This window comes from Rhinatrema bivittatum, chromosome 1 (assembly GCF_901001135.1).
Source record: "Rhinatrema bivittatum chromosome 1, aRhiBiv1.1, whole genome shotgun sequence".
Classification (NCBI taxonomy): Eukaryota; Metazoa; Chordata; class Amphibia; order Gymnophiona; family Rhinatrematidae; genus Rhinatrema; species Rhinatrema bivittatum.
In genome coordinates this window covers 148,172,066-148,198,979 of record NC_042615.1, presented here as the reverse complement: position 1 = coordinate 148,198,979, position 26,914 = coordinate 148,172,066, and the positions used below count along the sequence as shown (strand labels likewise).

The 26,914-nt window shown below is 42.1% G+C and overlaps 1 protein-coding gene across 1 annotated transcript in view; it reads right to left on the bottom strand.

Annotated features, from left to right (window-relative positions):
* Positions 1–26,611, bottom strand: part of GABRA4 (gamma-aminobutyric acid type A receptor alpha4 subunit) — a 231,649-nt gene extending 205,038 nt beyond the window's left edge. The window contains exons 1-2 of the mRNA XM_029588371.1: positions 26,283–26,611; positions 25,979–26,097 (exon numbers count right to left, since the gene is read on the bottom strand). Of these exons, the coding sequence (XP_029444231.1) occupies positions 25,979–26,097; positions 26,283–26,368 (205 nt within the window). The 5' untranslated portion in view covers positions 26,369–26,611. The remainder of the gene's footprint in view (positions 1–25,978; positions 26,098–26,282) is intronic.
* Between the last annotated feature and the right edge of the window lie 303 nt (positions 26,612–26,914).

Here is a 26,914-nt window from a genome sequence, read left to right as displayed (position 1 = left end):
AAAAATACAATCCTAGAGGCGCAGTCCATATGTATTCCATGCATTAAGGAAGGTGGAAGGAAGGCAAAACGATTACCGACATGGTTAAAAGGTGAGGTAAAAGAGGCTATTTTAGCCAAAAAAAATATCCTTCAAAAATTGGAAGAAGGATCCATCTGAAGAAAATATGATAAAACATAAGCATTGTCAAGTTAAGTGTAAAACATTGATAAGACAGGCGAAGAAAAATTTGAAATGAAGTTGGCAATAGAGGCAAAAACTCATAATAAAAACTTTTTTTAATATATCCAAAGCAAGAAACCTGTGAGAGACTCGGTTGGACCATTAGATGACTGAGGGGTTAAAGGGGCTCTTAGGGAAGATAAGACCATAGCAGAAAGACTAAATGAATTCTTCGCCTCCCTGTTTACTAATGAGGATGTTGGGGAGATACCAGTTCCGGAGATGGTTTTCAGGGGTGATGAGTCAGACAAACTGAACGAAATCACTGTGAACCTGGAAGATGTAGTAGGCCAGATTGACAAACTAAAGAGTAGCAAATCACCTGGACCAGATGGTATGCATCCTAGGGTACTGAAGGAACTCAAAAATGAAATTTCTGATCTATTAGTTAAAATTTGTAACCTATCATTAAAATTATCCATTGTACTTGATGACTGGAGGGTGGCCAATGTAACCACAATATTTAAAAAAGGCTCCGGGGCGATCTGGGTAACTATAGACCAGTGAGCCTGACTTCAGTGCTGGGAAAAATAGTGGAAACTATTCTCAAGATCAAAATCGTAGAGCATATAGAAAGACATGATTTAATGGAACACAGTCAACATGGATTTAGCCAAGGGAAGTTTTGCCTAACAAATCTGCTTCATTTTTTTGAAGGGGTTAATAAACATGTGGATAAAGGTGAACCAGTAGATGTAGTGTATTTGGATTTTCAGAAGGCGTTTGACAAATTCCCTCTTGAGAGGCTTCTACGAAAACTAAAAAGTCATGGGATAGGAGGCGATGTCCTTTCATGGATTACAAACTGGTTAAAAGACAGGAAACAGAGAGTAGGATTAAATGGTCAATTTTCTCAGTGGAAAAGGGTAAACAGCCTCAGGGATCTGTACTTGGACCGGTGCTTTTCAATATATATATAAATGATCTGGAAAGGAATACGACAAGTGAGGTTATCAAATTTGTGGATGATACAAAATTATTCAGAGTAGTTAAATCACAAGCAGACTGTGATACATTACAGGAGGACCTTGCAAGACTGGAAGATTGGGCATCCAAATGGCAGATGAAATTTAATGTGGACACATGCAAGGTGTTGCACATAGGGAAAAATAACCCTTGCTGTAGTTACACGATGTTAGGTTCCATATTAGGAGCAGTCACAAATTTATTTAAAGCATTTGCAACATCATTTGCTGTAAAGAACATTTTCATCATTTCATACCATATCAGTAAATGTATTGTTGGAAATCATCAAAGCTTCCAGTCTGTTTCCTGATTTAATGACTTTAATGGGTATCTGTGCTGTTATCATCACTGCAAGATATAAGAACTTTGAACTGGGAATTAAAAGTAGCAATGCAAGGGCTTGAAAGTTATCTTTCCCCCTGCTCAGGGAAACCCGCAGTTTGAGTTATTTTAACATTATGAGAAATTTACCACCTGAAACTGTGATTTGAGATGAGGCCCCTAGTATAACTATCCAGGTATGACCAGCCCAGGAATTACATTTGTAAACATAAAAGCCCAAAGTTTCAAAACTTTGCGCATACCAAAATGGGGGGATACATTTTCAAAACAGCCCAATAATACACGTATCTACCAGTACATGCAGAAGAGCCAGGTTTTGAAAAGGGTCGGGCCGGGGGGTGGGGTCTGGGTAGGGCGGGGGCGGAGGAGGGCAGGAGCCAGCTGGGACAGTGGCCATTACCCCCTGTCCCAGGGAAACACGCGCCAGCAGCCGGCCGGCATGCAAAACTTACTCCCACTCGGAGGAGCGGGTAAGTTCATCAACAAGAAAAATGAGGGTAGCTAGGGTTAGTTTAGGGGTCGGGGAGGAGAGGGGAAAAGGGAGGAAAGGTAGGTAGGTAGGGGTAGAGGAAAGTTCCCTTCCAGTCCGCTCCTTAATTGGAGCGGACTGGAAGGGAACTTGCTAAAGGCCTGATTGCATGGCCTCGAGTACTTTAAAAAAATCCCACGCCCCCCCAGTGCAAGCGAGTCACGACCTGCCCACACATACTTGCGCCGATATTAAAATCGGGCTCTCATGTGTGTGCGAGTATCGCATGTTATAAAACCGGCACGTCCAAGTGCGCACGCCGGGAATCATGCACACATGGACATGCGCGCACATGTTTTAAAATCTACCCCTAAATACTTGTGTTCAGGAGACCCATGGCAATATATAAATCTGAATGACAAAATAGACATAATTTCCGTATGTGCGTGAGTTGAAAAAAACCTTATGCACCACCGTGGATTCTAGGGATGTGCAGAGCAAAATTTTATGTTCATATTTTTTATGTCCGAAAGGGGGTCCCACTTGCGGCCAATATGGACATAAAAAAAATCCAATGAGTTGGGTATATGTACATATGTGCAAAAAAAAAAATTAAACCCCCTCACCCTCCTTAATCCCCCCCCCAGACTTACCACAACTCCCTGGTGATCGAGCGAGGAGTGAGGACGTCATTTCTGCAATCCTTGGCGAGAAGCATGTGACGTCGGTGGCACGTCGAGTGACGCGGCGTCACGTGATTCCCGGCTCGTTCGCGCCGGACGGCTCGTTCGGCCCAAAAAGAACTTTTGGCCAGCTTGGGGGGTCTCCTGACCCCCTCAAGCTGGCCAAAAGTTCTTTTTGGGCCGAACGAGCCGTCCGGCGCGAACTTGCCGGGAATCACGTGACGTCGGCATCACGTGATTCCCGGCTTGTTCGCGCCGAACGAGCCGTCCGGCGCGAACTTGCCGGGAATCACGTGACGTCGCGTCTGAGTGACGCGGCGCCACGTGATTCCCGGCTCGTTCGCGCCGGACGGCTCGTTCGGCCCAAAAAGAACTTTTGGCCAGCTTGGGGGGGTCAGGAGGCCCCCCCAAGCTGGCCAAAAGTTCTTTTTGGGCCGAACGAGCCGTCCGGCGCGAACGAGCCGGGAATCACGTGACGCCGGCGTCACTCGACATGCCGCCGACGTCACATGCTTCTCGCCAAGGATTGCAGAAATGGCGTCCTCACTCCTCGCTCCATCACCAGGGAGTTGTGGTAAGTCGGGGGGGGGGGGGATTAAGGAGGGTGAGGGGGTTTATATTTTTATTTTGGCTCAACAATCGCGATTTCCCACATATCGAACATATCTATGTTCGATATGTGGGAAATCCGATCGTTTATGTCGAATCAATTTTTTAAGTAAAAAAAAAATATGAGTTGCGTTTTACTAATGCGGTCAATCCGAATGCACACCCCTAGTGGATTCCAGATTAAATAAAGTATTCAATTAAACTCCCAAATCTCTTACCTTTTCTCCTCAATTTAGCACACTTTCATTGGGAAATCATTTAACTTGGTATAGGCCTAGCAGAAATTTAAGATCAATGAAAGGGCATTTTCTGAAAGGTCAAGTGGCTGAAATGTACTATCATTCCCATCTGAAAGCTAGATTTTTTTCAGGGATGATCCTACAATTTTGAAACAGTTTGTCATCCAATTTGAGAAAGAAGGTGGATTTACTAAAATTCTGGAAGGCTTTAAAAACTTCCCTAATGAATGATATGATTCAGCAAGATTAATGAATTTATATTTTAAAGGATGTTTGTTTGTTATTCATGATGCAATTGTGTAACTAATTGTTTTTTAATTGTGTTGTAAATCGCTTAGGAAGATGTTTTAATCTGTTAGGTGATAAAGAATTTGAAATAAATAAGTAAGTAAGTAAATAAATAGATAAATTGATTAATTTTAAGAGTCAGAGAAGGGTTAAGTGATCACTCCATCCGCAAACAATATTTCTGTTTTTCTTTCATTTAAGAATAAGGATTTATCCAACAGTCACCCTGAGATCCTCATTAATCCTTTATTCAAACTTTCTATGGTAGACGTTAGATCCAACTTGGCTGGGACCATTAACGGAATTTCATCAGTATATAAAGATCCTGTGAGTCCTAAAAAGTGTATAAGGGCTCCCAGTGGCTGCATAAACTAATTAAACAGTGTTGGTGATAATGGAGACCCAGACCCTTGAGGGACCCCACATTACATCTGAAATGGCTCAGACAACTCGCCTCTCACACCTACCACAGAGGTTCTAGCCATCAGGAAAGAAGACATCCATTCAACCACTGTCCCTCCCAATCCAATTTTCTTATGTTTATCTACCTAAATCTCATTTGTGCTATACCAGACAAAGGCACTAAATAAACCAAGCAGAATTAAAATCACAAAATATCACGATCTCTAAATGTATCATCTCTTCAATTAATGCCGCTAGTACTGTCTCCATGCTATACCCACTCCTGAATCCAGACTGACAATCATGCAAATCCTCCATTTCTTCCAAATAAGAGGAAAGTTGGGGAAAAAGATGATTTCTCTGTAACTTTGGACAGGAAAGGTAACTGGCACAAGAGGTCATATTCAGGGTATGTTTCTTCAGGAGGAGAGTCACCACCATTTGTTTACGGTGAACTGCAAGACAGCAATCTTCTAAAGAGGAGTTCTCAATCTGTTTTAATCACAGCAACAAATCTTCTGGAAGGGATTTTATCAAAAGCAAAGGATGTGGATCTAACAGACTCCAAGTAGGCCTGCAGGATGACAAAATCAATTTAATTTCTCTCTGTCCTACTGAGCAAAAATGTACTAAGCCTTGTTTAGTGTTCCACAATTCCCTTCTTTCATACAACCCCTCCTTTACAACCATCTGCCCTCTCCAGGTCACTAACTTATCTCCCAGTTCTTTACAACACCCCTTGAGTTTATACATCCAGTATCCAGAAAAAACAATTAATAATCCAGCACATCAGTAATTCCAACAATTGGCCTAGAATATTTACCTAATAAAACCTGCACTATCTTAAATAGCTCTTCTGGGTCATTCTTTGCTCTTAGAATTTGTCATGAAAAGCTACCTTTTTACTGAAAGATCTAGCATTAAGAAAAAGACCATTCATCTTTTTTGAGACTTCCAACCCAACCTCACACCTATTCACCTAACACCCCCTCCTCCTCTTTATAATTATTAAACACCTTTCTCTCCCTTCTCTTCTATGGTTGCCAACCCTATGTCCCTTCTGTATTTCCCCCTCCCACCAACCTAGTTTTGTTCAGTAATCAATGAAAGCTGGATGGACCCCATACAAAGAAGCCATAATGCACCAACTGCAAGTTCTATGGGCTGTTTGTATATATATATAATCATCAGTCCATGTGAAATCTTATTTTTTTTTGTATTCTTGTTCCTCTAGAAAAATCAACACTGGCAATGTTTCAATGTTAGGGATGCTGTGAACATTGTGCCAGTGCTGGGTTGTTCCACAGTTAGTGGTAGCAGTCAAGTTTCTGCTGGAACATAAGTAGCACATGATATTGACGGGGACATTTTAGTGAAACAGAAATACAATTTAAAAAAAAAAATGATTCCACATGGATCAAAGAATTATATATACAGATAACCAGTAGCACTTGTATTATCACATCTTAGTATGGAGGTCCATCCTGCTTTTAGGATTATTGATCAATATAATCTGTAGGAGAATTTGTTCTTTCTTAGATGATTTTTCTTTTCTACTATTGTTGTTTATTTTTTTAAGGATTTAGAACATAAATTCCAGCTGAGTGATGGACAAAACAGAAGCCAAAGCTCTCATTTATAGGGATATTTAAAAATAATCATTTGAAGATTAGGGCATTTTAAAGGATTAATAGGCTAAATTACAGAAGGGTATCTAAATAAATAGGCTAACAACAAAGGGTATCTAAATAAAAATATTGCCAAAGATGAACAGCCATTCTATTGGATAAACAAGATATTTTATTGGAAAGATAAACATGCTGAAATTGTACCCAAATTGCTATCATTAATATTTTGCTTTTACAATGAAACTCTCATTTAACTTTTCTTCAGATCTGATGAAATGATATCCATTTGAAATTCAAATACATTTACTCAACTGTATTTGAATGTATTTCAAATGTGTTTGATGGAAAATGAAATGTAAACTGCATGGTAGATAGCACTGGGAGTCTACTCAGAATTATTATAAGTGAAATCAGAAGGTGAATAAGATGTACCGTCAAACTGGTAAGAAAACTCCATACCATTAGTGAATATTTGAGATTTTTAATCTGCATAGGAAACTGGAAGGCATACAAGAAATAGGAGGATGACAACAGCCAAGATAATGCGATTGTAGATCACAACAGAAGTGGTCTTCATAAAGTGGAGAGGGAGGGAGTCTGGGATATCGAAAGGGAAAGCAAGTTCCAGAGGTAGGCAAGGTAAAAGCCACGGCTTTGACCTATCTCGATCGAGCCCGATTGGCTGCCCCACGCCGCTTTGAGACCACCCACCGTGTCGAAGTCACGCCGGAAGCTGCAGGGCCTACTTAGACGGTATGCAGGCCTCTGAACTGCCCTTTCTGCACCGCTCCCAATCTGAGTGTCCCCCCAACATCCCAGCTCGACGCCATCGGCGTGGGAGACCCGCCGGGATCCGAGCCAAGCTGAGCTGCAAATTGAGGCCGCGGCTTTGGCCTACCTCGATCGAGCCCAATTGGCTGCCCGACGCTGCTTCGAGACCGCCCACTGTGCCGAAGTCACACCGGAAGCTCCAGGGACTACTTAGACAGTACGCAGGCCTCCGAACTGCCCTTTCTGCGCCGCTCCCGATCCGCGCGCCCCCCCAACATCCCGGCTCAACGCCATCGGCATGGGAGACCCTCCAGGGTCCTAGCCGAGCCGAGCTGCAAATTGAGGCCGCGGTTTTGGCCTACCTCGATTGAGCCCGATTGGCTGTCCGACACCACTTCGAGACCGCCCACCACGCTGATGTCACGCCGGAAGCTCCAGGGCCTACTTAGACAGTACTCAGGCCTCCGGCATCTCGCACTGAAGGAGCGCGACTAAGGGGCCTGCCCCTTAGTGCACCCCTTCATGCTGCCCCCTTCGTGCCCCCCCCCCTGGCGCCACATCTAGTCCTCTTATCCTGTCGATACTTCTACCAGCACTCTCTTTCAATTGTAAACCCCTCAATCCCCCCTCCCTTCATGCTCTCGTCCCTTCCCCCCTCCACCTGGCAGCCCCCTATAACCCTTTACCACACATTGCCCACCTCCACCGCTCCTGAGCCTATCCAGAATCAGCCCGTTCCCCCTTGCCTCTCCTGCTGCCCACTCCACAGCAGGCTGACCCAATGATGGAACCTCCTTCCCCTCCTTGCAATCAAACCAATATATCCCTCTTCCCTATCCCCATTCTACAATACCGCACACACTGCCACAAATCCTTCAAGTCACACACCTCCACCACTCACCCTAAATGACTCTTACTCATCATGATCACCCCTCTCACTCAATTCCTTGGCCTCACCGCTCTCTCCATCATACTATTCAATTCCCAATCCTTAGATAAAAAAGCACCCATTCTGAATGGCCTTCTCTTAGACTGCACACCAGACATCTGTGCTATCACAGAGACCTGGCTGAAACCCACTGATACCGTCTTTCTGAACCAGCTACCCAAACAAACCTATGACCTCTTCTCAATCCCAAGGCCCAAGAAAATAGGCGGAGAGCTCCTCTTAGCCGCCAAGAAGGACCTCAGTCTTAGACCCATGAACACCAACACCCCCTCCAGACTGGAAATTGGCCTCTTTAAATCGCAATATCTGCAACTCTGCCTTATTTATGCACCGCCTGGCTTCTTGAAATACAATCCCTCACCCATCATTGAATTTATTTCCCAGAACATCAACTTTGACATCCCTGCCATCATTCTGGGAGACTTTAAACTCCACGTGGACTCCATGCCCCTCTCATCATCCTGTGAATCCCTCTTAAATGCCCTTCATGCCTTAGGCTTTCAACAACTCATCAACTCCCCCACCCACAAAGCTGGACACACCCTCAACCGTCTGTCTCTGAACGACCATATACTCTCCCCCAACACCTCATCCTGCACCCCTGTCCCATGGTCTGACCACTCGCTCATAAAGGCTCACCTAACCTTGAAACACACCCCTCTCCCCCCCTCAAACACAATAACAACATTCAATTCAGGAAACTCTGCAACAACAAAGACTTTATTGCCACCCTTACTGACTCCCTCCACCACCTTGACCTCACGAACTCTGACACAGCACTCTCCTCCTGGAACAACCTTACCCACTCCATTGCCGACAACCTATGTCCCCTGACAACCAAGAAATTGACCCTCTCACCCAATGCAAAAAAACCTTGGTACACACCGGAACTAAGGAAACTGAAACATGACCTTAGACAAAAAGAAAGAAAGTGGCGCAAAGATCCCTCCCACTCCACTCAAGTTGACTACAAAGCAACCTTACACCACTATAGAACCGCCATACTCAAGAACAAACGAGACTATTACGCTACTAAAATCCACAATTACCTATTCAACCCCAAAGCCCTTTTGTCATACGTTGCCGAACTTACCAAACCTTCACTCACCCAGATCTCCGAAGAAGACACAAAAGCAAAATGCAATCAGATGCAATCAGATCGCAGACTTCTTCAAAGAAAAAATCGCAAACATCTTTCAGCAATTCTCCACACCCTTTCCCTCCATGCCCTCTTCCTCTAAATACTCTAGCACCATACTAGAGTCCCTCGACACCACCACACCCTCAGAAGTTGAAACCATACTAAAGAGATTACACCCCTCATCACATCCAGCTGACATGATCCCCAGCAAAGCCCTCCTACCCATTGCAAGCACAATTGCCAAACCCTTGGCTGAGATAATAAACTGCTCTCTCTCCCATGGCATAGTCCCCAATTCCCTAAAACATGCTATAGTGAAACCCATCCTTAAAAAACATAACCTCGACCCTGCTGACCCAGCCAACTACAGACCGATCTCTAACCTCCCCTTTCTGGTTAAAGTAATGGAGAAAATTGTCAACACACAGCTCACCGATCACTTGGAGACCCACCACATCCTATCTCCTGTCCAATTCAGCTTCCATAAAGGCCTGGACCAAGGACACTCATACATCCTCACCCTACTAGACATCTCCACCGCCTTTGATACCATTAACCACAATATTCTCATTAAACGCCTTACAGAGATTGGGATCTCTGGAACAGTCCTACTATGGTTCATTTCCTACCTGGAAAACAGACAGTACACAGTCCAAATTGCCAACTCTGAATCTAAACCCATCCAGCTCCCCCAAGGAGTCCCCCAAGGCTCACCCCTCTCATCCACCCTCTTTAACATATACCTCCTGCCCCTGTGCCAACTCCTCTCAGACCTCAGCCTCACCCATTACCTCTATGCGGACGATGTGCAAATACTCATCCCTATCCAAGAATCCCTACACAAATCCCTTGAATTCTGGCAAAACTGCCTCCTTTCCATAAACTCCCTCCTCACCAACCTCCATCTTGCTCTTAACACGGCAAAAACTGAACTCATCATCATCTCCCCCCGCAATGACCCCATACCCCATCCAACCACAACCTTCACTATGCCCAACCCCCTTCCAGCAAAACGTACGAAAACTTGGTGTCATACTTGACAACCAATTCAACGTAAAAACCTTCATCAATACTACCATCAAAGAATGCTACTGCAAGCTCCATAAAAAGCTTAAACCTCTCCTCCACCTTAATGACTTCCACACCGTCCTCCAATCCTCTATCTTCTCAAAAATTGATTACTGTAACACCCTGTTACTAGGTCTCCCGGCTTCCACCCTTAAAACCCTCCAAATGCTACAGAATGCAACTGCAAGAATCCTCACAAGCACCCGCAAAACTGACCACATCACCCCTGTCCTCAAGCAGCTTCACTGGCTACCTATCCCCTTTCGTATCACCTACAAATGCCTCTCCATTATGCATAAAACAATCCACAACAATGACACTCACTGGTTCTACAACTCCCTCCGCCTTCACACATCCAGCCGCCCTACCAGATACACCTACAAGGGAACCCTCCATGCCCCTACCCTCAAGTCTTCACACCTATGCGCTACAAAAGACCGCGCCTTCTCCCTGGCCGGACCCGCCCTCTGGAACTCAATGCCAACTGATCTTCGGCTTTTGCCAAGTACACAAACATTAAAAAAAAAACTCAAGACCTGGCTATTCAAACAAGCCTTCCCAGAATAGTACCACTCCCCCCTTCCTCCTCCCCCATCCCCCAGCAAACAACCTGAACACCATGGTACCCTTGTAGATCTTTGAACTTCTCTTCTCATTTGTACATAACATGACTAGACCCTTGTATTTATGACGTTACCCCTATATCTCCTGTATATACTGTTTAACCTTTAATGCATTACCAATTACTCCTCCCAGTTCCATTCCCCCTGTTTTGTGTACTTTCCATGCTCTGTTCCATGTAAACCGATATGAAGTTTTGACGAATACCGATATATAAACACGATTAAATACATAAATAAAATAAAAAGACTTTGGGGCAACAGTGAGTTATTGAACTGAGAGGGTTTTGTTTTTTTTTTAAGTACCAGATGGAGGAGGGGATATAATGAGATAAAAAAAAGCAAAGCATACAGTTGGGAATAGTTTAAGGAACTTTCAATCCTTATTCTACTGACGAACCTGGAAATAATTTACTTTATACTAAAAGAACAGTTCTAGTAGATATATTGGTTTGGAGAATACTGCTGCCTTAGTAGGCTGTGATGCATCTGAAGAGACTTTTGTAATCTTGGAAGTTCATGCACTACATTTTCTGTTGATCCTAAGGTATCATAATCTACTAAGACTCCATATTCAAAGGGCAAACAGAGGATATGTCAAAGGTTGTAAGTTTAAATCAAACTGACACCTAAAATGTAAACTTTTTTATGCCTGAAAGAAATTCACACAATAAATCTTTCCATGCTAAAACATTTTAGGTAGGTGATCTTTTAAATTTCTTCAGAACTCTGATTCTCAATTTAAGTTGGTGTGCAACTTATTGCCTGATTGATAGGGAGACTAACTTTAAAACATGAGCGTGTGCACCCATATACACACATATATATATGGGTGCACACATAACTGCACTGCTATTTTATAGCCTGCACATATACAAGTTATACAGGTCATAAAATATGTGTAAATATACACCAGAATATGTGCCCGCATGTAAAAAAATATGCAGATATATATTTTGAACTTATCTGGATAAGTTTTGAGTTATCCAGCAAAGTATCGGCCCTTATCTTATCCAGTTCTGATTTATCCAGCTACATATCAGCAAAGCTGGATAAATCTTAAAATGCTACTTATCCAGCTAAGTCAGATAAGTAGCACCTTTTAGATATATCTAGCTTATTGATTTAATCAGATAAGTAGCATTTTAAGACTTAGGGCCTCATTTTCTAAAGTATCGCAGGCCTGCGATACTTTAGGTAATGAGGGGCAGGGGGCCAAAACGGGGGGGGGGGGGGGCGGTCCTGCGCTAGCTGACAGCGATCGCACCGCTGTGGTGCGATCGCTGCCGGTTTCACACCCAATAGAGCCACCATAGAAGGTGTAGCTACTGAGCGTGAAGTAGGACGCGAAAAGGCCCTTACCTTTTCGTCGTCCGCGGCGTCTTAACGGAGTCGTCCCCGGTGACGCCCCGACTCCTCCTCTTCCGGTGCCGACTCCCCGCCAATTTAGGTAGCGCAGGCGGGCGCTACCTTCACAGGCTATTGCAGGCTTGTGCTAACAGCGCAAGCCTGCGATAGCCTTGGTAAATAAGGCCCTTAGCCAGCTAAAGGCCTCATTTTCCACGCCGCTCGCACGCGATAAGGGACCTTTCGCACGCGAAAAGTCCCTTATCGCGTGCGATACCAGGATGGGGGCAGAGTCGGGGTGGAGACGGCCCAGGAAGAGGAGGAGTTGGGGCATCACTGGGGCCGACTCTGCGCCGACGCCGCAGACAGCGAAAAGGTAAGTGCCTTTTCACGTCCGCTTTCGCTCCCAATAGCTACACCTCCTATGGTGGCGCTATTGGGTGCGAAACCGGCAGTGATCACACCGAGATGGTGCAATCACTGCCGGCTAGCGCAGGCCCTCCCCCCTGTTTTTGGCCCCCCCGCCCCTCATCTTCTAAAGTATTGCAGGCCTGCGATACTTTAGAAAATGAGGCCCTAAGTGCCATTACTAAGTCAGAGAACATATTCAGGTAATTAGCACCAAAACCTGATAAGCTGGAATTTAGCTGTATAAGTATGTGCAACTGGTATAACTACATAGTTTCACTTCTAATTTTAAAGTTAAACACAAATAAATTTAACATGTGTAAATTAGATACATTAGTCGGCTTTTATAGGTGTAAATTGGGAGATTTTCTAACATGTGTGCAGCAATGAAATTACCAATGTTACCAATTAATTACCAATGGACCGTTTTGGTCTGTTTCTGCCACTATTACTATGTTACTAAGTGAAATAAATCTGAACAGAAAAGAGAATTACATTTGAGCAACATAATTTTAAACTGCAAAAGCTTCTCAAATTATGCTGCTAAACATTTTTCATGGCAGGAATTCATAAGAAAGTTACTTTAAGATGAGATAATAGTGAATTTCAAGCATTAATTTGCTTTTAACATCATACTATCTATATACAACTCAAGGCGATCTTTACGATCCTCAAAACACTGGTCTCCTCGAAATTCCATCTACTAAATTATACCGTCTTACTTCAACAAAACAACATGCCTTTTCAATAGCTGGTCTAATTTTATGGAACTCCTTTCCTATTGATTTAAGACTAGAATCCTCTACTAAAATGTTTAAGAAGAATTTAAAAACTTTCCTTTTTCTAAAAGCTTTTCCAACATGTTCAATTTAATTATATACTAAATTTTATCTCTATTGTTGTTCTTTTTCTCTTTCTTCTTTCCTCTTTAATTCTCTCTATTATATTGTATAATTCCATTATTTCTATTCTCTACATTGTAACTTTTTATCATTGTTATATGTGAACCAATGTGATGGCCATGGTTCAATATCGGTATACAAAAAACAAATAAATAAATAAATAAAATACATATTGTTCAGATTTCAAATCTCACACACACTGCTTTTGGCTTACACTACGAAAGTAGGAGTAATTCACTTACAAAGCCAAAAATACTTACAAAGCCAAATCAAACCAGAGAATGATTGGTTCTCAATAGAATTTCTTTGAATGTAAACTCAATCTAAATTCAGTTAAGTGGGTTTAAGTTAGTGGCATAGCCAGAAATGACTTTTTTGGCTGGGCCCAAAGTTAATATGGATGGGCATTAGGCATACAGGTCTGAACCATGGCAGTTTTATTCTTATTGACAGGTAATGCTTTAGAGTTCACCTGACAACAGATTTCTAAATAGTCCTCAACAGATGTCATACATCACAGACAATACTTTCAATATTTTAAGGGTAATTTTCAAACAACCTATATAAGCATCTGTGAGTATTTTTTTACCTGCCTACTTCAGTCAGAATCTTCAAAGCTGATTTATTCGCTTAAATCCACATTGAAAGTTCATGTGAATGCGCATAACCATGCACCTCAGGAGCAAGTGTAACTTTGTGTGCATTCTGGTTAAAGGATTGTCATCGGTTTGACAGTTTTCAGTCCTAGTTATTTTGCATATGGGATTATACAGTAAGAAATTTGGTAGATGATTTGAAACCTTGTGCTTTTGAGTGATACTGTTTGAAGCCCATTGTGGGCAGGAGACAGTAGATTAAGTCTTTAGCTCTTACATGTTCTGATACATTCTCTCCTTTTTTAAATTGGAGTCATTTAATTATATATATAAAATACAAAAATTGGGGGGATAGTTTTTGGAATTTTGCTTTCTCACCTCATTTCCTTTGTGGTTTTTACTATTGAGAGGTGTTTGCTCTTTTTGTCTAGTAAAGGTGAAAAATGGACCGACACTAGAACCTGGGAATTGTTATTGTCCTCTCTTTCACATGTAACATTATTTTACTGTTACCACAATTATGTATTTTAACAACTTTATGTATTACTTTTGCAACAAATGTAGAAATTGTCATGTTTCCTGAAATGGAACCAATAAGTCTACTCCCCTGTCCCTCGCAGTCTCTCTCAACACCCCTCCTTGCCATAAAGAGAGAGAGAGAGAGACCCTTGTAAGGAGGAGGGGCATTGGGAGAGAAAACTGAGGAGGAGCATTGAGGCTTGAGACTGCAGGCACATGGAGGATGACAGTCTCACCCCTTTCCTCTTCCTGCCCCATCCCCAGCACTTTCACACTCACCTTTCTCTTCCTCCTGCTCTCCATCCCCTGCACTCTCTCACTCACTCCTCTCCTCCTCCCTCCATCCCCAGCACTCACATTCATTTTCTCATCCTCCACCATCCCCAGCAGTCTCCTCCTCCTCCCTCAATGCCACATCATTCCCAGAAGTCTCTCATTCAGCCCTCAGCTTCTCCTCCTCTCCAACACTCTCACATTCACCCTTCATCTCCTCCCTCAGTCCACAGCACACTCATCCTGCTCTTCCTCCTTCCCCCACCATCTCCAGCAGTCTCATTCACCACTTACCTTCTACTCCTCCCCATTCCCAGCACTTTCACCCTCTCCTCTACCCTCATCACCTGTACTCTCATCCTTCACCTCATCCTATGACCTCAACACTCTTACCCTCTTGTCTATCATAAGAACATAAGAACATGCCATACTGGGTCAGACCGAGAGTCCAGCAAGCCAGCATCCTGTTTCCAACAGTGGCCAATCTAGGTTACAAGTACCTGGCAAGTACCCAAACACTAATTAGATTCCATACCACTGATGCCAGTAATAGCAGTGACTATTCCCTAAGTCAACTTGATTAATAACAGTTTATGGACTTCTCCTCCAGGAGCTTATCCAAACCCTTTTTAAACCCAGCTACATTAACTGCGTTAACCACATCCTCCAACAACAAATTCCACAGCTTAATTGTGCGTTGAGTGAAAAAGATATTTTCTCTGATTTGTTATAAACGTGCTGTTTGCTAACTTCATGGAGTGCTCCCTAGGCCTTCTATTATCTGAAAGAGTAAACACCCAATTCATATTTACACATTCTAGTCCTCTCATTATTTTATAGCCTTCTATCATATCCCCCCTTAAGCCTTCTTCTCTCCAAGCTGAACAACCCTAACCTCTTTAGCTTTTCCTCCCAGGGAAGCCGTTTCTTCCCCTTTTTCTTTTTGGTTGCTGTTTTCTGTACCTTCTTCAGTGCAAATGTATCTTCCCCCCCACTACCCCTGCAGTCTCTCACTCCCCCTCTCCACTAATCCCCCTTACCCAGCAGTCCCCCACTCTCTCCTCTCCTCTCCTCCCCGTCCCCAGGAGTCACACACTCACCCCTCTGCTGCCCTCCCTTTTCTCCAGAAGTCTCACATTCACCCATCATTTATCCTCCTGTCATGAGCTTCCCACACTCAACCCTTTCCTCTTCACTCTTCCACCAACCCCAGCAGTCTCACACTCACCCTTCTTCTCCCCTCACCATTCCCGATCTCCCATACTCATCCCCTCAAGTTGTATCTCACTCACCTCTCTGCCCCAGTCATCCAAGCTGCTACTAAGAACATGAACATCGTTCATGTTCTTAGTAGCAGCTCCTAACCTCAGGGCATACTACCTTTTGTCCTGACTGACACTGATTCTTCACAATGGGAGGAAGGCCTGCCTACTGCTGATCCTGTCGTCAGCACCTGCCAAAATAAGCTTCCACTGCTACTGACTGCTCTGTTCTTCAGCTTCACCCCCAAAAGCCAGCATTCTGGCTTCTGCCCTGTGAATGCTAAACCCACATCCTAGCTCCTTATGATTAGCCCTTCACTGATGCTGCTACCGTTTATTGGCGTCACAATGCCATTTGCTGAAGCTGCTGTCAGGCACCCTGTGTGGCTGCAATAAGATACTGTTCCCATGGCAAGACTGCAGAAAAAATTGGGTAAACTGAGTAAAAACTGAGTAAAATGTGGGTGGACAATGGCCTACCCAGGCCCAACCAAGGCTATGCCACTGGTTTAAGCGCTACATATAATTTTTCTGGTATTTTTCATCAAACTGAATATAGAGGTCAGCCATGGTTCCTTACTCTGGTGACTGTGTTGAGGTAGACAGGATATTTTTTTTTTCATGGAAAATCTCTTTATATTAATTAAGACAAATTTTCTGATTACCAAGTCTTACTAATAGGCAACACAACTAATAGCATCAAAGCTCTTAGTTTAAGTCATTTAAACAGCATTTTAAAATAAAGCTTCTCTTAAGATAATTTTCAACCAGCAAAAACAAAAAAAGAATTGTTGAGAACTTTTCAGAAAACTGTTTAAACTTTTCTCCTTAAATAGCATTCAGATGGTCATCTGTGACCTCCATTTGTGAAACAACAGTGACACAGAAAGCTCTAGGGACTTGATGTTGTTTTAAAACAACATGGAAACAAAGCAAACACAGGGGTGGAGATAATACAACAATAATAATTGTAGGTGTGCATAAAACAATTTAAGGAACTGTCCAAACCATACAGGAGATGTAAAATCATTTATTGTAGACAAAATTGCTCAAGAGGTTAAACAGGAAAGTTATTAATGTAGTCCCCAACACAGATCATGTTTCACTGTGGCTGTGTTGGGAGGAAAAATAACCTAAGAAGTAAAGCAGTAACATTAATGACAGATCCAACAAAAGGTGAATACAGCCCAGATGATAAACAATATAAATGCGATCAAACCTATAAAACATCTCCAAAACAGAGCTTTAAACAGACTCCATCAATGAAGACATTCAAACCCACTTAAAACCAAACACAAAGCCTTTTAAAACTACAGGGACCTTTCAAAAATGGGAACAAAAAAAAATTGCATGGCACAGAACAGCCAAACAGAAAACAACCCAAGGACTGTAGCCAATCAAAACAGTTGGCAAAAACTAATATTCATGGCCAAGAAATACATCAAAGAGAAACTATAGTGCACACACAGTGCACACTAGACAATAATTTGCAGAAGCACGACTGATGTTTGCATCTGCCAGTTGCACTTAGAAGCTCCCTTGGTAGTGCCCCTAGCTACATGCACCGCATTCTATTTCTGACCTCAGGTTTTTTGTTATAGAGCACTGCTTACCACAGGCTTGGGGGATGATTGGGGGGTGGGGGGGGACGACAACTTTTCTCTATTTTTGATCTAATGTGAGCAACGTTGTATCATCTTATTAAACTCACTTCCTCCAGCAGGTCTAACCATGAGGATATAAACAGGATGGAGTCAGTCCAGAAGGTGGCTACTAAAATGGTCAGTGGTGTTCATTCTACAGCGTAAGAGGAAAGACTTTAAAGATCTAAACATGTACACTCTGGAGGAAAGGTGAGATCGGGGAGATGTTATAGAGACATTCAATTATCTCAAAGGTTTCCATGCACAGGAGGTGAGCCTCTTTCAACAGAAATGAGGCTCTAGAACAAGGGGTCATACGATGAAGTTAAAAGGTGGAAATATTTCTTTATAGACAGCGTGGTGGATGCACAGAATAGCCTCCCAATGGTGGTGGTGGAGACAAAAATAGTATCTGAAGTCAAGAAAGCATGGATTAAGTACTAGGGATCTCTAAGGAAGTGATTGATGGGAATTAAAATCCTAAATAAATTGGATGGATGGGCAGATTAGATGGGGCATATGCTCTTTTTTTGATATCATGTTTCTAGGTTTCTATGGGAGGGAAGGGTTCAGTGCTATTTGCAAATATTGTGCACTTTTTTTCCAAAAATGAAAAATCACTAATTTTGTTTATTCCTTTCAAATGAATTGAAAATGGGCTCATTTGTCCCATTTTGTACTTTTGTTTCAAATGAATGCATATCCCTAATAAAATGTGCCAAAATGTTACAAATGATATACATGGGAAGATGAAACAATAGTAATAGCATAAAACTGAAAAAAAAAGCAACAACAGCATAACAATACAAAAAGAAAACATTTTCCATGCACATCAGTTGAATACTCTCCTGTTGACCCAGAATTAATAATAATAAATGAAAGAAATGTGAAAAACATCAAAACATACATAAGAGGAAATAATGGTACTGAGTTTTCACTATTTGCTCAACTGCAATTATTTGATTAATGATGGCATAGGGCAGTTTGCTTTATTCTAGATAAAAATAACTGTGTCCCAATTCTCTGGCAGAGTTAGCATGTTAAATCAGCTACCCTTTTTCTGACAGTTATAATTTTTGACTATAAAATGATCATTCTATTGTTACCTGCAGTCAGTGTGGCTATGCTGTGTACAACAGGAAGATTAGCCATCATTTTAATATCCCTAGCAAAATTCTCACTTTACCAAGGAGCTACAGATTACAGAAGGTATTCCAACATTTGGGTAAACGTGGCCAGGTCTATGAAAGTATTCTTATACCCTCTTCTATTTCATGTGTTTTCTTCATGCTACCAACACACTAGAAAGTTTCTGCCTCCCACCCCCCCCCCCCCCACCTCCCACCATGCCTTGCCCCCTTACACTTGCATCAAGCTGCCATTAGCAAGTACAGTGGCTTGAAAGACTGGAAACACAAGGAATAAAAGCTTGACGGGGGCTCATAAACATTATGAGACTTTCTTCCCTAATGAAGAATATTTCCTTTCTGCACAGGTCACTACTCTGATGAACGGTTGTGCTACTTAAGCTAATGCACAATAATAAAACCCAGGGCTGAAGAAGCAATTGGTAGGTTTTGGCCCATTTTCAAATGCAGCCTAAATTAAGATGGCAAAGCACAGTACACTTGCAGCAAAGCATTATATTCCCATTATTACTAAATAACATAATTTAACTTCATAGTGATTATTATTTTATATTGAGTCAACTCTGCAGCATAATATAATACTTTCAAGAGACTGTCAGCAAAGCAGATAGGCAAAAACATTTCAGCATGTCAGTTTACAGATTAATAATGCAAGAGCATGTTTGAAGAAGTGTAGCAGCTACTTGCGATATTTTAGCATCAGAACTTGAGAACATAAGGACATGCCACACTGGGTCAGACCAAGGGTCCATCAAGCCCAGCATCCTGTCTCCAACAGTGGCCAATCCAAGTCACAAGTACCTGGCAAGTATCCAAAAAAGATCAGGAAAGGAGGGTAAGGAATATAATTTCAGGAGGTGGGGCAAGTAACGGGTAAGTTAAAGACGGACTGAAGCCCAGCTAGGGTTCAAGAAATACAGGACAGACAATACGCACATTAGAAAGCAGTGCAAAAGTGATTATTCTCATTTTTCATTATAAGAGAACAGGCTCATCATAGCTCATTTTAAATCTTTACAGTCACAGTGAGTTATAATTCTCCATTCCCCACTTCATCCACTATAAGAATAAGTCACATCCCACTGCTACTTGTCATGGATAATATATTTAACATAATGAGGAACTTCAATTTGTTCCCATCAACACAGTTATAAAATCAAACCAGGATAGCATAACCAACGGCTTGAAGTCTGCTGATGCTAAAGGCCTGACTTAGAAAAGACTTTTCATTTTCCAGATGAACAAAGGAAGAGACAAAAAAAAAAGAAGAAATAAGGTTCATAGTGCTGAAGGAAACATTTGAAGAACAACCTGAAAGATGATCTCAAATTTCAAACAAGCAAATAGAAGACATGGCAACTTAAGATAGCTGCACTCACTGTATATATATTTAAAAAAATCAGATATTATAATTCAAAACCCAGGAGCCCACAGTAATCAACTCATCCAATAAAGAAGTCAAATAAGCTGCTCAGAGTCCATCTTCCAATACTACCCTATGCGACTTTCTTCAGACATTTCATTGACAACTTAAACAAGTCAATCTATCTATGCCATTCACCGCTGAATATCAGCAGCTGTCAACCAATTTGAATTTCTTCACAATGCTGTGATTTTTGGAAACTGTAAGCCCACATAACACATTTATGAAAACTGAATTAACATTAGTTCGCTTATTTTCTGTTTTATTCAATTCGGATTGTTTTTTAATTTGCCAATATTTTGGAGAGGTGAAAGAGACACATGGTATAAAGAATATATCATTGATTAAAGGTAAGCTTTTAATAGGGGTAATTTTGTAACATCGCTCATAAGTTAACCACTAGCCAGCACATATGCACATAAGTTATACCAGTTTTCAAAGTGAGTTTATGCACATTTGCTTTGAAAATAATCCCTGCAAAACTAAGCACACACAGTTACAACTACTGTTTGATGCATGTAACTTTGCTGAGAGAATTTACATGCATACTTTTTAAACTAAAAAAATTATACCTTATGTTTAAAGCAATACAGAAAACCAAACAGTAGGGAGCATGGAATAGGTTACACATGCTATAGTTCACAGCTCCCCAAACCTGTCCTGGGGACCCCATAGGTTTTCAGGGTATCCATAATGAATGTGCAGGAGATAATTTTGCATACCCTGGAGACAGTATATTCAAATTTATCTCATTCATATTCATTGTGGATATCCTGAAAACCTGACTGGCTGTGGGGTCCCCAGGACAGGTTTGGGACGTCCTGCTGCACTTACTCAGGATAACTAAAGGTAAAACCTAGCTACTGGAATAGATACTTGTCAGTTTTGAAAACATTTGCCTAGCTAACTTCTAAAGTTAGCTGAGTTAACTTCTGACTGTGAAAATTTGTCCCCACTGACCAGATAACTTTGTCTTCCCAAATTCACAATTAATACGCATTTTAGCAAGTCAAAAAAGGGCTAGCTCTGTGACACTCCCAGGCCAGTTAGTATTCAATTTAGCTAGTCAGTATGTGGATTGTCAGCACGAACTGACTACATTTAGCCAGAAAACTCTGGTTGAACAAATAGTTGTCCAAAATCTAGTCAGTCAAATTTTATACGGCTAGATCTAGGAAAGGTTTCATCGGTATATCTGGCCAGTTAGACAGTGATGGATTTAGGATTTTGCCACCCCCAGGCACTGCTGGTGCTGTTGCCCCCCTTTTCCCCCTCTCCCCACCCCACCCCACACAAGACACAACAGAGCAGAAGGTTTAAGGCACAGACTAGTTTGTTCTGCTCTATCTGTTCCAGATTCACCACTTCCCTTTATGTCCCTGAACGACAGAAAGAGAGGGGCTGGATTCACTGTTCCATCTAAGCTGCGCGCATGCACAGCTGTACACAGCTTTTACCACCCCCAGGCAGGGATCGAATTGGGCAGGAATAAACCAAACCCTTGCCCAATCTGATCAATGGCATCTCACACCCCTATATCTCTCTCCGGGCAGCAGGAGTCACGTTTATCCAAGCGTCATCTCCTGCTGCCGTGGGGGCCAGCCCCACAGCTCTTACCACAAGATCAGCCCCATGGCAGCAGGAGATGACATTAGGATAAACGTGACTCCTGCTGCTGTGCTCCCCTCAACTTGGCAGGCTGCCTCGGAGCCTATCCCACTGGCGGCTGAAGCCCTGTGTATGTGTGTTTGGCTGGGTGAAAGCCTGGGTGGTGGGGTGGTGACTGCTTGTGTGTGGGTGGATGAATGAGTACCTGGCTGTGGGGGTGAGAGAGCTAGGCTGTGTGTGTGTGTACTTGGAGGGTGAGGGGGGACTGCCCGTGTGTGTAGAATACTACCTAGGTGGGTGAGATCCTGTATATGTGTGGGTAAGAGGCTGTGTGGATGTGTGTGTGAGAGAGGCTGTGTGTATGGGGTGGTGAGAGGCTGGGTGTATGTGTGGCTGGGTGAGGTCCTGTCGGTGAGGGTGTATGACTGCCTGTGTGCGGATGTCTGTCTGTGTGTGTTGGGGGAGAGGATAAGAGCCTGTGGGTGGGTGAGAGCTTGAGTGAGTGTTTGGGGGTGGATGAGAGGCTGTGTGTGTGAGAAAGGCTGTGTATGTGTGGAGGTGGGGTTTGAGAGCCTGTGTGGGAATGAATGGCTGGGTGACAGCCTGTGTGTGACTGCCAGTGTGTGGGTGTGGATGGAGAAAGGAAGTGAAGAAGACAGATGGAGAAAGTAAAAACAGAAAGAAAAAAAGTGGGACCCTGTAAAAGGAATTGGGAAAAAAACCAAGAAAGGTGATGTGGGAAAAAAGAAGCCTAGGACCAACTGATTAGAAAAATAAGATCAGCTAACAAAGGTAAAAAAAAAAAAAAGTCTTTGTTTTTTTAGTGATTGGCATATGTTATCTTTGGGAATGTACATTACATATTTGTATTTTGTTCTTCAATATTCCACTGTTCAGAGTCTGGTTTCTCAGGCTTTCCATTTTACTTTTGTCTGCATGTTTTGGTTTCTAATTTGTAGTTCCTTATTTTGTATTAGGTAAAGGTCTGTCTGTGTTCTGTATGTGTAAATGAGGTGCAGTATTTTTGCTGGCATGTAGTTTTTCTCTAGGACTTTGTTCTGTTAAACCCAGTAGGTGGAATATTAGTATTCTACAGCAAAGTATAATATTTGCACTGCTGCCATGTCATAGATAAGGTGCTGCTGTTTGAGTCCTAAAGGGTTTTGTGTTACTTCTCAAAATGTTTGGGAGTGAAGAGTTTGCAGTTACTGAGCTAAGTGTGTATGTGGAAGAGGAGGAGAATTGAGTGAGTGTGCGTGCATGTACGTGAGAGTCTGGGGAGTGAATAAGAGGAATGAGTGTGAGTATGTGTGTGTGTGTGTATGCATGTGTGTAAATGTGTCCGTGTATGCTCGTGAGAATGAACATCTATGTGTGTGAGAGTTTGAATGAATATGCAAGTGTATTAGTGTTTGTGTGTGTGTGTGTGTGTGTGTGTGTGTGTGTGTGTGTGTGTGTGTGTGTGTGAAAGTTTGGGTGCATGCTTCTCCAATATACCCTCTAAGGATTGGGTTGTTGTAAGCTTAAAATTGATAGACGTTTTGCATCAAAGAAAGTAGTGCTCATATGGTAATGGAACCAAATATTTTTGCTCAGGAGCAAAAATATTCGTACAGAGCAACCTAAGCCTTAGAGGGAACAATGGCTGTATTAAGTATAGAATTACTTTTCTTTGCTCCCAGCTTTGTGCTTTGGCTTCACCTCCCTCTTCCTGTTTCCTGCACAAGACAGAATGGGTGGGGCTGAAATAGAGAGTAAAGTAGTTTTTCTTTGCTCTCTCCCTTCCAGTCTCACTCCTTCCTCCCTGTTCTCTGCATTGGGAGAGGAGGGGTTGAAGCAGGATCAGAAGGCCAAACTGGGAGGAAGCTAATCTTCAGCTGGCCTGCTGCCCCTCCTCTAGAATGTTGCCACCCTAGGCACAGTCTAATGTGCCTATTGGTAAATCCAGGCCTGTGGTTAGCTATAAATGAAAATTTGACTAAAGATAGCCAGATAAAATAACATTATTATTTTTTGCTGCTCAGCCACTTGTTGAAAATGGATTCTATAGTATATGTATGTTATATTTTTGGCTGCAGATACTGAAAATTTTAGTTAAAATGACTTTGCAATAAATGATAATTTGCAGCTAAGCTTCAACACTATATATCCGTTTAGTTTTATTATATATTATTTTTATAATATTGTAAAAACTTAGGTTTCTCCAAGACTATGTCTCTCTCCTTGTCTCACCTGCTTCCTCAGGACAAGGAAAAAAGGATCAAAAAAAGATGTAGCTATCTTTAAAAAAGAATCAAATCTTCAGTTACTTTTCAGATTGAAAAAAAAGCCTTTTTGGCTCATTCTTGTTCAAAAAGTGAAAAATGGAAGTTAATTTTTTACATTTATTTGGTGTATTCATTAGTCATTCCTACACAAAGCTCAAGGCAGCAATTTTTTTCTTCATTTTTATTTTTATTAAATGTGCTGTTTCCGAGAATCTCTAAATTAAAGTACAGAATCAGTCACAGCATAGCATTATAGTAGTTGATTGGCCACAAAACCATTAAGTCCACTGCTTCTGAATATCAGATGATTTACAGCTCTATTTTTAAAAAATCATAGAAATAAAGAGAATATATACTATCTATTCATTTTTTTAAGGAACATGACTGCTTAGAATTAGGTCATGTGACATGCTTTGGAAAAGTACAAGTGACTGCTTTCCGATCGAACACTACTAATGCAGGAACACCAGCAACAATTTCTGATGCACACCACCAGGTTGCTAAGCAACGTTGTTTGAACAGAACTCTCTGCTGTCTATTCCAATGCATTAAAATACATAGAATTACGCAAGGGACTAGTTGATTTTGTTTTGTTTTGTTTTTGAAAGGGGCTGATAAACAACTAATGTCCTTAGAATTTTATTGCATTTTTTTTTAATCGCCTCAGTTTGAACTAGCACAGTTTTGGACTGTGAGCATCACAATGCCAATTATATTTCATAAGCTTTGAGTGGTATTAATTTAACAATGCTTTCAACAACAATCACTATCTATCTGCATGATCTTACATTCCCCTAAAGTAATATTTTTGTAACAAAGCTGACATTGACCTAGTGTTGTAATATTCTCTCAAATGAATGATTCCCTACCCTGTCCTGGAGGCACAGCAAATCAGTCTATTTTTCAGGGTATCTGTAATGAATATGCATGAGAAAGATTTGCATACATTGGAGACCTACTGTATATGCAGACATATCTCATGCAGCTTCATTGTGGCTATCCAGAAAACCAGGACTGGTTAGGGTAAACTGTCTTAAACTAGGGAAAAAAAGCTATATGGAGTGACATTTCATTTCAGAAGGAAAAGCTTCAAACTGATTTCAGATAAAGTGGATAGTAAGTGTGTATTTGCAAAAGCCAAGTGGATAGATTCAGCAATTCTGCAGCACAGTCAGCATGAACCTGACAACTGGGCATCCATCTACCAGTTGCACTGCCAATTCTTTTTATAGTACATACTATATGAGCTACTAGGGGTTTCCTCCCATTATGTGACTATGAAAACATCTCTATCAACCTATTCAAGGCTTCCTCCCAGGCGAAGGAGATGGAAAGCCTGCATGCTGGGAAGCAGGGCTCTTGAGTGATGCAAAAACTTTACACCAAAATAATAGCCACATCACAATTGCATTCCAAATGTCAAATACAGAGACACTTCCTGCTTGATCATTATTGAAATGTGAAAAGCAATCTGTCCTTAGGACATCCCAACTCCTCGGATCATCTGCTTACTTTCCTAGGTGCCATAGGAGTTTTATGAACTCTTATTGTTTATGAGAACAGTGAATACAATCTACTGAAAACGCATATCAGTAATGCAAGCAGTGAAAAGGATGCACCGAATGAGTTCATTATGTTCATTTTTTTTTCAGTTATTGCAAAGCTGTTTATGCATGTGCCTTTTTATGAAAGTATCCGTATATTCTGATCCATTTCTAGATTTGTATTTAGATCTATATCTATAATTATATGGTTAGCTGTATGTTCAAGCAATACACACACATAAAACAGAGATTCTTCTGGCTCTCTTGCTCTCTGCCTCTGTACACACACACACACAACATATACATATATGATCCTGTAGGTGCGTCACGTGTAAAGTGAAGGCAGACTTCTGGAAAGCAGAAAAGTACTTCCAAGAAAGCCACGTCTAAGCATTTATTCATCTGCCGAACGTCATTTATTTCTATCAGAAAAGGCGAATGACTAGAAAGGTGTGATTTCTGAAATCTACATAAATCCTGCACACGCAAAGGACCTAACAAGATCCGACAGACGTCGGTTCCGTTTTATGCACACATCATGCTATACAGTACTGGAGCTTGTTAAACCACCAGACAGACTGACAGACAGACAGGAGCACTGCACAGTGCACACGGTAGTCGAGCGCTTGAAATCATCATACCCCCAAATCCAGGACGCAGCCTGTTGTCATAACCATCCAGCAGACTGTCCAGGATGCGTGTAAAATTTTCGGGATATAATTTCTCATCCTTTTTGATCTCTCCCGGGGAATCAGCTATACTGCAAAAATAAGGGAAGAGAAGCGACTGAATAAAAACAAGCGAATAGTCAGGATGGCTCGCCTGCAGCGGATTAGGAATCGCCGGAGCAAGAATCTAGTACAAAGCAGGCAACAATAGGGCGGCATCTCTGAAATAAAAGGGTGGCACGGCACAGCTAGGTCTTTACTTGCTTTGAGTACTCACCAAGCCGTCAGGCAAAGAAAGTACGTGAGAGTGGCAAAAGCGCAGGAGGACATCGCGATCACTGGCGCCTTCTTGACAGAAACCATCTTTGCATGCCATACTTTAAGCCTGTTCACGTTTCTCTTCGCTAAATGCCTTGTCCAGAGGAGAGATCACAGTCGCCAAGGAAAAACACACACACATCAGAGACACACCAAGGAGAGACGCACGCACACAGGAGAAAGTGAGGGGCAGCCCCTTGGGTGCACGATCTCAACTTAAAACCGACATCTTCTTTATTATTGTTTTCTCTGCCTCATGCCTTATTTTGCACATGCCTGGTGCACAAGTTTGCCCGAGCCTTTAACTCCCTAGGGGGGCAACAGGCTTCCTTCTCCCCCCTTCCCCGCCCACTTTTCTCCGACCCTCCCCTTCCCATTCCTTCACAGACTGGAGACTGCAGTTGATCAAAATGGTTTACGGAAAGCTCTAAAACATTCTCGTTTTCATAGATGGGGGGAAAGGATGAACGATATTAATGCGAAGATAGAGGTGCATACAAGGAGTTAGCCTTTAAATCCCCCCCCGTCGCCCCCCCCGTCGCCCCAGCCACAGCTATGTGAAATATAGATTAGCCTTGGTTCTTGCATCCT